Source organism: Physeter macrocephalus, unplaced genomic scaffold (assembly GCF_002837175.3).
Source record: "Physeter macrocephalus isolate SW-GA unplaced genomic scaffold, ASM283717v5 random_288, whole genome shotgun sequence".
Classification (NCBI taxonomy): Eukaryota; Metazoa; Chordata; class Mammalia; order Artiodactyla; family Physeteridae; genus Physeter; species Physeter macrocephalus.
In genome coordinates, this window is record NW_021145598.1 from 1 (window position 1) to 11,674 (window position 11,674).

Here is an 11,674-nt window from a genome sequence, read left to right on the forward strand (position 1 = left end):
ACCCTCAGGCTTGGAGGGGCTGGGAGCCCTTCTCCTCACTATCTTAACTCGGGGAGACACACGTCCCCCTCTCAGCTGGGTTTGCACCTCCCAGCATTCTTAACACTTTCTCCCTGAGTGTTGAATGTTCACAGCTGCAAAATTCCTTGAAAGCAGGAACTTCCTCCTATTTTCTCTCCATTCCCCTTCCTCATTCATGTTCAGTAGCTCAACAACCATTTAGGGAGCACTTGCTGTGTGCTGAGTGCTGTGATAGGTTCTGCAGATATTGCATGGACAAGACAGACATGGTGCCTGAACCCAGAGAACACACGGTTAGTGGGGAAGGAGACTAGTGTCTAGGATGGGATAATGCTGTGTGGAAGGCCTCAGAGGAGGGTACACACAAGGGCTGGAGGGATTTGCATAGCATTGGCTAGAGGAGTCCAGGAAGGCTTTCCAAAAAAGCATTATCTGGGAATTCCCTGGCGGTCCAGTGGTTAGGACTCCACGCTTTTACTGCCAAAGGCGCGGGTTCTATCCCTGGTCAGGGAACTAAGATCGCACAAGCTGCATGGCGTGGCAAAAAAAAAAAAAAAAGCATTATCTAACCTGAAACCTAAAGAATGGGTAGGTATGAGCCAGGAGAAAGCTCTTTGAGCCACATGGGCTTTGCACATAGTAGGCCCATGAGAAATGACTGCTGAAGGAATGCATGGCTGCACTGCAGGCCCTTGTGGTGCGCCTCTGCCAGCACCCTGAGTGGGAGGTAGGAGGTCATGGGGTCTCCATACGTACTCCTGCCACCTCTTCCCCAGCCCTGACAGCTGTTCCCTTTGCCCCCAGCTAGAGGACTGTGCCCTGCAAGTGTCTCCGTCTGGATACTACCTGGACCCTGAGCTGTCCCTAGAAGAGCAGCGGGAGATGCTGGAGGGCTTCTTTGAAGAGATCAGGTCAGAGCTGATGGGGCCAGGAGGCTAGGCTGGCTGCCACCCTTGCCCCCATGCTGGAGGGGCTGGCTCAGGTGTCAGCAGCCAAGACACTTGATCTCTAGCCAGGACTGTGGGTCTCCTCCTACCACCCCAGGGAACTGTGCCAGGGGAATCCCAAGGCCTGGCCAGTGTTACCTGCCGCCTGGGATCGGGGTGGGGGCTCTCCTACATACCTGAGATGCCTGTGTTCTTCAAACCCTCCTATCTGGACAACCCTTTGGCTTGGAGAGCATCTGGGGAGAAAGGAGCTGTGGCCAGGTTTTGGCTGCCTTGGTGTGGGTGGAGGGACCCTGAGGAATGGGCTGGGAGCTGCTGACTGAGCTACTTAATTCCAGCAAAGGGCGGAAGCCTACTCTGATCCTGCGGACCCAGCTCTCTCTGAGAGTCAATGCCATCTTAGGTGAGTGTGTGAGGATATCAGCGTCTAGCGCCTCCCCTCCCCCCCGCCCCGGTTGTCTCAGTTTCTTTCAGGCCTGTGCTGGACAGCAGACAGAGCAGATGGGAGACAGGATGTACGACTCCTCCCATTCCTATCCTGACCTCTTCTTCCAGGGCAGCTGCTTGACTGCGGTCGGGCTTGCCCAGAGTCAGGGAGTGGAGGAGGAGGTGGGGGGTTCAAGAGTACTAGAAGATTCTTTGATGGGGGGTTGTGGTTGTGTCCCAGTAGAAGGGGGTGGGGGGCTTGTGGTGTGTCCCCTGGAGGTTTCCATGCCCACCTGCCTCTTGCAGAAAAGTTGTATGGCTCCAGTGGCCCTGAGCTCCGCCGCTCCCTCTTCTCACTAAAGCAGATCTTCCAGGTGAGGCCCAGAGGTGGGCTGCGGGTGGGCATCCAGGCTGAGCCTCCCCCTACTAAACTCCCCCATGGTGCCCGCAGGAGGACAAGGACCTGGTGCCTGAATTCGTGCACTCGGAGGGGCTGAGTTGCCTAATCCATGTGGGCGCTGCTGCTGACCACAACTACCAGAGCTACATCCTCCGAGGTCAGCCTCCCCCCTCCCCCATGACCCCTGCCTTCAGTGACCCCTTACTGACCTCTTCTTGTCCCTGTGTCCCCAGCACTAGGCCAGCTGATGCTTTTTGTGGATGGGATGCTGGGGGTGGTGGCCCATAGTGAGACCGTGCAGTGGCTGTACACACTGTGTGCCAGCCTGGTAAGTGGCCCTCCACCCAGCCATGCACCCTTTTCCCACTGCCTCTCTCTGGGCCTCAGCTTCCTCTTCTGCAAAGTGGTCTGGAATGGAGGGGGTCTGTGGCCCCTCTAAGCCTCAAAGGCACTTCAATACCTGGGCCTAGAGATGGCTCTTTCTGCCTAGACTCTCCTCTCTGGGTCCAGCCCCAGGAGCCCTTCCCCCTCCCCACCAGGAGCCAGCACAGGTCTGGCCCAAGCCCCACTCATGTATGGTGACCCCTTCCCCCCAGTCCCGCTTGGTGGTGAAGACAGCCCTGAAGCTGCTGCTGGTGTTTGTGGAATACTCTGAGAGCAACGCACCACTGTTCATCCGTGCAGTCAACTCTGTGGCCAGCAGCACGGGTCAGAAACTGTCCCTCCCTCCTCCATTGCTCAGGGCCCTCTCTCCTGCTTGTTCCCATATGACTGCTCCCTATCTGGGTGACAGGTGCTCTTCCATGGGCCAATTTGGTGTCCATCCTGGAGGAGAAGAATGGCGCTGACCCCGAGTTGCTGGTGTACACTGTCACCCTCATCAACAAGGTGGGATGGGGGAGCAAAGGGGGAACCAAGTGCCATTCTGGGCCCCTCAGGCTCTTGACTTCTGGTCTCCATCAGCTTTAGCCTTGCCGTCCTATCCCCCCACCCTCCAGACTCTGGCAGCGCTCCCGGATCAGGACTCCTTCTACGACGTGACGGATGCACTGGAGCAGCAGGGCATGGAGGCACTGGTCCAGCGCCACTTGGGCACCGCGGGCACTGACGTCGACCTGCGCGCCCAGCTTATGCTTTATGAGGTGGGCTGGGCGGGCTGGGCTGTCAGGGCCCGAAGGCCGGAGAGAAGAGGGGAGGGAGGGAGGCCGTTCTCCAGTGCCCCACCCCACCTACTTGGGCCTCAGTCTCTCCCATCTGGGCTCAACTCTCCTAGAGCGCCCTGCGGTTGGAGGATGGGGACATCGAAGAAGCCGTCGCAGGTGGGCGGCGCATCACCCGCCGAAAACCTTCCTCAGAGGAGGGCAAGAGGATCCGCCGATCTCTAGAAGTGCGCTCCCCGGAGCCTGGGTAAGAACGAACTGCCTTGGCGGAGGGGTGGATCCGCCAGGAGGAGCCCTGCCTCCTGACAGGCCACACCTCCAGCTCCACAGGCCCCGCCTCACCAGTAGTCTCCACCTCCTCCGCCAGCCCTGTCTTGCCGACCGGCCCCACCTCCAGCCCCGTAGGCCCCGCCCCACCTACAGGCCCCGCCTCCAGCGCTGTGGGCCCTGTCTCCGGCCTCCATACCACCTTGAGCCTCTTTCCTAACATCTCCGTGACGCCCTCACACGACAGCTCCTGCGAGAGGAGCATCTACAAGTAAGTAGGGAGATAGAGGCTGTCCCGGGAGTCTTTTCTCCAACTGTCCCTCCATTCTGCGCCCTTCCACGGGCCCTCCGCCTCCTCTGCCCAAACTTCTCTGCCCAAACGCGAGCTTTCTTTCTCTTTCTTTCCAGACTTCACCAAACTGCTCCTGTTTGGTAAGTGACTGCTGGGGGGTGGGGTTCGGCTCTGACTGGACCTCCTCCTCCTGCGGCTTCTCTTCTTCTTTCTGGCATTCTGCCTGTTTTGTCAATGTCATCTGTCTCTCTACCCCCTTCTTTGTTTCTCTGTCACTGTCTCTGACTCTCCTGTTTTGCTCTTTGTCTTTTACTGCACCCTGTCCTGCGTCATGTCGGTCTCTCCCCTCCACTTCTAGTTTCCTCACATCATGCCTCCCCCACTCCCTCCTCTTCCCACTGTGGCTGGGAAGGAACCCCTGATATCACTGCCCAGCTCTGTATGGGTGTGAGCAACTGGGCTTTGGGGTGGAGCACGTACCACAATTACCATTTCTTCCTCTCATTCCCCCCTACCCAGGGCCCGTGAGAGCCCATCTGTCCCCCAGTTCCCTACTGGGCAGGCCAGGCTAGAGTAAGTACAGAGGCCAGCCTGCCAGGCCTGCCATGTGCTCAGGGCTTCAGCATTGCTTCCCCCAGCAGGGGTTCCATGTGCCTGATGCAGCCAGAGCTGTGGGACTCTCCCAGAATTATGTGTCCTCAGTTACCCAAGGACTAAGCATTAGGAAACAGTTCACTGGGGTCATAGAGGTCCCAGTGCTTTAACAGTGACACCTTAACAGCTTTGATCAGTGATGAGGATGTGGACTCTCTACCTGGAGCCGATTCTCCTGAGTCCTCAGCCCAGGATTAGGGCTGGGAGGGCATCTAGGGTGCTGTGTGGTGCGGAGGTGGAGGAGCAACCTCCATCTAAGGGAAGGACAGAGACTGAGTGCCAACAGAGGCTGGAGGGGCCACAGAAGGGATGGGATCACCTTTATTACCTCAACATAAACTGAGTGCCTTTCGTTTACCAGGCCCTTTTCTGGGCATAGGCCATAGCTCTCAGAAGCTGCTAGACACGCCAAGGGAGGGACAGCCTGGTGTGCCCATTGGGACAGCTATCCTTTCCCCCTGCTCTAAGGGTCCTTGTCTAGAATCAGAACAGTGAACATGAACAGGAGCAAGGTTGCAAGTTAGATGTTAAGTAGAACTTTTCCCCCTATGTTGACCTGGGAATACTGGGTTGGTAGTGACCCTCCCCACATGTGGAAGACTGAACAGGGGCTGGCCTTGGCGGGGGTGGGGGGGCAGGTCCTGGGTCTGCTCAGCGCATGGACTGTTCCCTGTGTGTCTGTGTGTGCCTGCAGTTAGGGGCAGTGCCCAGGGGCCCAGCAAGGCATGTGCTCCACCCTGGGCTGAGGTATGTCAGACAGCCTCACTGACAAGTCCCTCCCCCCAGAGCCCGGTTCCTGGAGAATGTAGCAGCAGCAGAAACAGAAAAGCAGGCTGCGCTGGCCCAGGGCCAGGCAGAGACATTGGCTGGAGCCATGTCCGATGATGTCGATGGACACCCAGGTGAGCAGGTGGGTGGGCAGAATCCACCCATGTTGCCCTGTTGCTCCACAGAGGATGTGACACTGACGGCTGTTTCCCTTTTTCTAGACACCCAAGAATTACGGGGCTCCCCAGAACCAGCCCCTGCGCCCGGAACACCCCAGAGCGCTGCCCCTCAAATCCTGCTCTGTACTCGGCACAGCCTCGAGCCAGAGCCCAAGGAGCCATTGGCCCCACCAAGCCCCAAGGCTGAGCCCGTCCGGGAGCTCCCTACCAGTGTATCCAGCCTCTGCATTGGGGACCTGGACTTCTCAGATCTGGGGGAGGATGAAGACCAGGACGTGCTGAACATGGAGTCTGTGGAGGCGGGGAAAGGGGTCCTGCCCCCGCCACCCCCGCTCCCGGGAGGCCCCCCACCTCCTCCGCCCCCACCCCCCCCACCCATCAAAAGCCCCTTCCCACCACCACCCCCAGCTGCCACTCTTCCCCCCTCAGCACCTGATGGCCTAGCCCTCCCCACCAAAAGGAAGACAGTAAAACTCTTCTGGCGGGAGCTAAAGCTGGCTGGGGTCCATGGGGGCTCTGGCAGCCGCTTTGGGCCCTGCCCCACCCTGTGGGCCTCACTAGAGCCTGTCGCAGTGGATACAGCCCGGCTAGAACACCTGTTCGAGTCCCGTGCCAAGGACGTGCTGCCTTCCAAGGTAAACGTGCCCTCGTCTGCAAGGTAACCCTGGGGGAGAGGGGAGGCAATCAGAGCTCAAGCATCTGAACTGGTGGGGCTGCCACTCATTTCCCACGTGGGGAAACCGAGGCAAAGAAAGGAGGAGCGACTGAGGTCCTTCAATAAGGATTCAGCCCAACCCTAACTAGCGTCTAAGCCCATCCCAAGGCCTTACACATCCCAGATCCCTGGTTGTGGGGTAATCCCACCATTTAGCCATTCAGAGTGGGGCCTTGGTGTGCCCTCTGAGATTGTTGCCCCAGTTAGACTTTTTCCCAATCTTACACTGCCCTTCCCCCAATTTCAAAGAAAGCTGGTGAGGGCCGCCGCACAGTGACCACCGTGCTGGACCCCAAGCGCAGCAACGCCATCAACATCGGCCTAACCACGCTGCCACCTGTGCACGTCATTAAGGCTGCCCTGCTCAACTTTGATGAGTTTGCTGTCAGCAAGGATGGCATTGAGGTAGGGATACCCAGCTAAGGGTGCAGCAAGTCCGGCCGTCTCCTTTGGTCAGTGGGCAGTTCCTGTCCCTCCAGTGGTGGGCATGGGCTTGGCATTTCCCCAGACTCTGGGGCTGCCCCAGATGACCTAGGGAGGAGTCAAGACCAATACCTGAGGCCTCAGGCCAGCACTGAGTGGCCTATGTGGGCCGGTGGGTGCATTCTCAGAAGCTACTGACCATGATGCCAACAGAGGAGGAGCAGCAGAAGATTGAGGAGGCCCAGCTGGCCAATCCTGACATGCCCCTGGGCCCAGCCGAGAACTTCCTGATGACTCTCGCTTCCATTAGGGGCCTGGCTGCCCGCCTACAACTCTGGGCCTTCAAGCTGGATTATGACAGCATGGAGCGGGTACCTGGGTCATGGGATGGGACAGGCAGTGGGGACAGGTGAGCATGATGACCACCTAGTCTGAGTCCCTGGTCTCCCACACCAGGAAATTGCAGAGCCACTGTTTGACCTGAAAGTGGGCATGCAACAGCTTGTGCAAAATGCCACCTTCCACTGCATCCTGGCCACCCTGCTGGCTGTGGGCAACTTCCTCAACGGCTCCCAGGTGAGCTGAGAGCACATGAGGGCGGGGGCCGGGGCTCTGGAGCCAGCCAGCCTCAGGCTCAGGCTCAGACGGGGTCGTTTCAGAGCAGCGGCTTTGAGCTGAGCTACCTGGAGAAGGTGTCAGAGGTGAAAGACACGGTGCGCCGACAGTCACTGCTGCATCATCTCTGCTCCCTGGTGCTCCAGACCCGGCCTGATTCCTCTGACCTCTACTCAGAAATTCCTGCCCTGATCCGCTGTGCCAAGGTCAGCACCTGCCAGAGGCTTGACTAAGACTGGCTGTGGCATGAGGGAGCACTGCTTCTCTCCCTCTCCCTAAGTGGGCTGCTGGGCCAGGGCTTGCTTAGGCTACAGGCGTGCGCGTGGGCTGTGTCCTCTGCCAGAAACCCTTTCTTCTATAGGCATGGCTACACCTACTCTGTCTTTAGGTCTGTTTAGCTGCCACTTATCCCAAGAAACGTTTTCCGTTCTCCACTGCATCAAATGGACTTGTCTGTCTCTTGCATTAAACTGAGCTTTTGGAGGGCAGGGGCCGGATCTCGGCTGTGTCCTCAGGGCCCAGGCTAGTCAGCCCAGCACAGAGGCAGCTCAGGCGGTGTCTTTCTGTAGGGGGATAGCATGTGTACTCCCTGTTTTTCCAGGTGGACTTTGAGCAGCTGACTGAGAACCTGGGGCAGCTGGAGCGCCGGAGCCGGGCAGCTGACGACAGCCTGCGGAGCTTGTCCAAGCACGAGCTGGCTCCAGCCCTGCGTGCCCGCCTCACCCACTTCCTGGCCCATTGTACCCGCCGTGTTGCCACGCTGAGGGTCGTGCACCGCCGTGTCTGCAACAGGTGGGGGCATGGGCCAGAGAGAGGCAGGACTGCCACCACCATCCCATAAACCCCAAGCAGGACTCACCACTCCTCCCCACCCCAACCTGGCTAGGTTCCATGCCTTCCTGCTGTACCTGGGGTACACAGCGCAGGCAGCCCGTGAGGCGCGCGTCATGCAGTTCTGCCACACGCTGCGGGAGTTCGCACTGGAGTATCGGACTTGCCGGGACCGGGTGCTGCAGCAGCAGCAGAAGAGGGCCACGTACCGTGAGCGCAACAAGACCCGGGGACGCATGATCACCGAGGTGGGTGTCCCTTCCGGGTCTTGACTGCCACCCCCATGGTTTTCTTCCTCTACTCCCAACCCGCCCCTTTCCTCTCTCCAGACAGAGAAGTTCTCAGGTGTGGCGGCTGGGGAAACCCCAAGCAACCCATCTATCCCAGTGGCTGTGAGCAGTGGGCTAGGAGAGGGTGATGCCGACAGTCACGCCAGCATGAAGAGTCTGTTGGCCAGCAAGCCCGAGGACACCACACATGGCCGCCGCAGCAGAGGTGGGACCTACGGCCGCTGGGGGCAGTGGGCTCTGGGGCCGCTTTGGCCTCACCTCCCTATCTGGCTCCCTCAGGCATGGTCCAGAGCAGCTCCCCAGTCATGCCCATAGCAGTGGGGCCCTGCACTGTACCCCCAGAAGAACATCCAGGCTCCAGTTTACCCAGTGACACTTCAGATGAGATCATGGACCTGCTGGTGCAGTCAGTGACCAAGAGCAGTCCTCGTGCCTTAGCTGCCCGGGAACGCAAGCGTTCCCGTGGCAACCGCAAGTCTTGTGAGTATTCCCCACACACCCACTGCCCACCTTAATGCCATCAACCCCCTCCAACCCTGCTCTGTCCTTGCAGTGAGACGGACGTTGAAGAGCGGGCTCGGAGAGGACCTGGTACAGGCACTAGGACTGAGCAAGGGTCCTGGCCTGGAAGTGTGAAGGTGCTGCCTCCACGATACCTATCTATCTGGGCCCCAGCCTGCAGTGCAGGAGACTATGGTGAGGAGGGACCAGAGCACGATTCTGGGCCTCTTCTCAACTCGAGGGCCACTCTGTGCCCGTGGCCAGTGCCATGAGCAGTATTAGCTGTGTGTGCCTGTGTGAGCGTGCGTGTGCATGTATGAGCTCCCTGGACACGTGGAGCATAATAAAGTTTTCCTAGCCAATCCAAGAGCCTTCTTCTTTCAAAGTACCCACCGCACTGGGCCTGTAGCAGAAAGAAAATACCAAAGGACTGGCTGTTCCTGCCTTATCTCTCTTTATCACCCACGCAGCCATTAGCCACATCGTAAGCCATTTATTCACCAATCCTATACCTTAGACTGCCTTTGGCCCTTGGACTAGGCCCTCATTGCTCCTGGCATGGGGGCCATGTAGCCTGATTGACAGAGCCACCCGGGGCCCAGAAACCTGTAGCCACGATGTCAGTGGCTATAACCGCTTCATCTGCCGCCGCTCCTGTCGGCGCTGCCGTTTCTCGTTGTGCTCTGGTGCTGGGTTGCCACTCTCTGCTGTGAACCAAGGGCCCAGTACATTGACCCACAGGAGGTAAAGGGCTCTGCCCGGCGCCTAGGAGAGAAAAGGGAGCTTGAAGCCAGGTGCAGGAAATGAAAGAAGAGAAGGGGTAGATGCCCCAGCTCCTCGGGAGCCCCACGACCCACATACCAGAAGCCAGAAGGACCAGATGTAGAGGGAGAAGCAGCTGAGCACCTGCACAATAGCTGTCAGTAGGATCACATCTTTAAGGTGCCTGTGGATAGAAGGGAGACTGCAAGGGCCAAAAATAGACAGGGAATTCCCTGGCGGTCCAGTGGTTAGGCCTCTGTGCTTTCACTGCTGAGGGCCCGGGTTCGATCCGTGGTCGGGGAACCAAGATCCCACAAGCAGCACAGAACGGCCAAAAAAAAAAAAAATTTTTTTTTAAATAAAAAAATAAAAAAAACAGATGGGCCCTAGTTCAACTCCCTTCCACCCTCTTCAAGTTGCAGGTAGCTGTGGGTCTTGGGCCCCAGCACCCCAGCCCTGGCGCCGCTCACCTGGGCTGACAGCGGGGGACACTCACTCTGCCATGCCCTGCTCCATGTTGAGATCCATTCCACCATCCATCAGGGCCCCATCCTCAGAGAAGGCTGCCCTTGCCATCGAGCTCATAGAGTGGTAGCTGGCCCCATATACTGCCAGACTAAAGCCCAGGGCCATCTGCCGAACAAGAATGGGGGTATCAAAGGCCAGCCACTGACCCTATGTGCTTACCCACTTCCCGGGATGCGGGACACTTACCCAGGCCCAAAATGAAGCAGATGAGTAGAAGAAGACCAGGGTGACAAGACAGTAAATGGCCTGTAAGCAGACACAGGATCAGGCTAGGATCGAAAGCTTACTAGGGACTTCCCTGGTGGCGCAGTGGTTAGGAATCCGCCTGCCAATGCAGGGGACACTGGTTCGACCGCTGGTCCGGGAGGATCCTGCATGCTGCAGAGCAACTAGGCCCATGCACCACAACTACTGAAGCCCACGTGCCTAGAGCCCGTGCTCCACAAGAGGAGCCACCGCAATGAGAAGCCCGCGCACTGCAACGAAGAGTAGCCCCCGCTCGCTGCAACTAGAGAAAGCCCATGCACAGCAACAAGGATCCAATGCAGCCATAAATAAATAATAAAATTTAAAAAATTTTTAATGAAAAAAAAAATCTAAAAAGCTTACTAAACCATGGACCTCCCTCGACTCTGACCAAGATATTAGGCCAGGTGATGAAAGAGGACAAGTCATTTCTTATACGGTTGGGGGAAGAGGTCTGCTTCCTGAAAACCCAGACTCCCCTCCAACACTTCAGCCCAGGAAAGAAGCCCCTGTGTATTTAGGATGGGAAGGGCTCTCCAGTCAATCTGAGACTCACACCCTCATTTTGTTTTTGGTTGTTTGTTTTGACTATTCAGCACTTTCTCTGTGCCAGGATCCTTTCTTATTTATTTTTAGTTGGAGTTTTCTTCCGGAGCTTTAGCTGTCATACACTGCCACCACTCCACCCCACCAAACAGAGCTAAGGGCTATGGAACATTGGGTGGGCACAGAAGCAAGGAGGGAGGCACTTACATTGGCTCCCAGTATGATTCGCAGGTAGAACTTCAAGGTCTCTTTGTTCTCCTCAAATATCTGCTTCTTCCCTCTTGTGCCCACTTTGCCCTTGGGCTGCAGAGAGATGACGAGTTGCTGTCAGAACCCTCATCAGCCAGGGTCTTCCTTATCCTCCCCCCCATTCTGGTTAGCTACAGAGTTCCACCTGCACCTCAGCCGAGTCTCCGTGGTGCTCAAACCTAGCACAATCCTTGAGATGTCCACCCCTCCTTCAAACCATCCTACTTAGGGCTGCCAGCATCTTTCCAGCACACCCAGCAATGACCGCCTCCTGCTCGGGCTGGGAACAATCCAACACTAGGCTGGTATCTCCTGAATCCTCTGATAAGGTCCAGTTTTGGGCTGACAAACCCTTCAGGGGGGGATCCCTGAGTGGGCTTGAATGGAGACCCTCTCCGGCCTCTGCTAGAGTAAACCAGATCTGGGCTAACGCCTACCCCGCCTCAAGCCCCTCAGATCTCCAGCTACTCCTGACACTGTCTGGTACTGACGCCCACCCCTCTCCGGCAGCAGCTCTGGTGCGTTCCTGCGCCTCTCCACTCCCCACCTTAATCTAGTACGGTCCAGCCACCGGATGGCCGACCCACTGCCCTTGATGTCCTTCCTCTGTTTTCAGTCTCCCGGCCCCGAGAGCGCTTTGCCTTGCGGACCCCGCCCTACTCGCCCTCCTTACCGCCATGGTACGACGCAAATACCCAGACGGGGAAAGATGGGAGAGCGACCGAAACAGCACTCGGTAGGTACCACATCTGCGGCACAGGCACTTCCGGTGCAGACCCAAATCGTCAGCAACCGGGACGGAAGTAGGAGATCCACTTCCTTCCCAAGCTCCGCCCGCCAGAGTCGGTGGGACT

The 11,674-nt window shown here is 57.8% G+C and overlaps 2 protein-coding genes across 5 annotated transcripts; one reads left to right on the plus strand and one right to left on the minus strand.

Moving 5' to 3' along the window:
* Positions 1-810: 810 nt before the first annotated feature.
* Positions 811-8,846, plus strand: LOC102989445 (FH1/FH2 domain-containing protein 1). Of its 3 annotated transcripts, none has more exons than XM_028485111.2 (23): positions 811-932; positions 1,307-1,371; positions 1,701-1,768; positions 1,846-1,951; positions 2,028-2,122; positions 2,391-2,502; positions 2,588-2,682; positions 2,793-2,936; positions 3,068-3,201; positions 3,277-3,492; positions 3,630-3,653; positions 4,033-4,086; positions 4,954-5,069; positions 5,157-5,749; positions 6,079-6,234; positions 6,441-6,623; positions 6,709-6,828; positions 6,912-7,073; positions 7,469-7,659; positions 7,754-7,946; positions 8,028-8,193; positions 8,268-8,468; positions 8,542-8,846. In XM_028485111.2, exons 1-23 carry the CDS (start codon positions 904-906, stop codon positions 8,622-8,624), a joined length of 3,306 nt encoding a protein of 1,101 aa, XP_028340912.1. In that variant the 5' UTR covers positions 811-903; the 3' UTR covers positions 8,625-8,846. The 3 variants fall into 3 exon arrangements, with proteins under 3 accessions (XP_028340912.1, XP_028340913.1, XP_028340915.1); XM_028485112.2 differs by having other exon boundaries at positions 825-932; positions 3,322-3,492; XM_028485114.1 differs by lacking the exons at positions 811-932; positions 1,307-1,371; positions 2,028-2,122.
* Positions 8,847-8,962: 116 nt separating this feature from the next.
* Positions 8,963-11,609, minus strand: TMEM208 (transmembrane protein 208). 2 transcript variants are annotated; one of them, XM_007125890.4, is made up of 6 exons: positions 11,494-11,609; positions 10,779-10,874; positions 9,966-10,025; positions 9,748-9,884; positions 9,351-9,435; positions 8,963-9,254 (listed from the first exon to the last, which is right to left on the minus strand). In XM_007125890.4, exons 1-6 carry the CDS (start codon positions 11,497-11,499, stop codon positions 9,117-9,119), a joined length of 522 nt encoding a protein of 173 aa, XP_007125952.1. In that variant the 5' UTR covers positions 11,500-11,609; the 3' UTR covers positions 8,963-9,116. The 2 variants fall into 2 exon arrangements, with proteins under 2 accessions (XP_007125952.1, XP_028340917.1); XM_028485116.2 differs by lacking the exon at positions 9,966-10,025.
* Between the last annotated feature and the right edge of the window lie 65 nt (positions 11,610-11,674).

What these genes read in the sequence shown, in the direction of transcription:
- LOC102989445 (XM_028485111.2), top strand. Translation starts at nt 904, where the DNA reads ATGCTGGAGGGCTTCTTTGAAGAGATCAG. An exon ending in ATTATGACAGCATGGAGCGG is followed by an intron (nt 6,624 to 6,708) that starts GTACCTGGGTCA and finishes CTCCCACACCAG; the next exon opens with GAAATTGCAGAGCCACTGTT. An exon ending in ACATGGCCGCCGCAGCAGAG is followed by an intron (nt 8,194 to 8,267) that starts GTGGGACCTACG and finishes TGGCTCCCTCAG; the next exon opens with GCATGGTCCAGAGCAGCTCC.
- TMEM208 (XM_007125890.4), bottom strand. An exon ending in GAATCATACTGGGAGCCAAT is followed by an intron (nt 10,026 to 10,778) that starts GTAAGTGCCTCC and finishes GTCTGCTTACAG; the next exon opens with GCCATTTACTGTCTTGTCAC. An exon ending in CTGCTTCATTTTGGGCCTGG is followed by an intron (nt 9,885 to 9,965) that starts GTAAGTGTCCCG and finishes CTTGTTCGGCAG; the next exon opens with ATGGCCCTGGGCTTTAGTCT.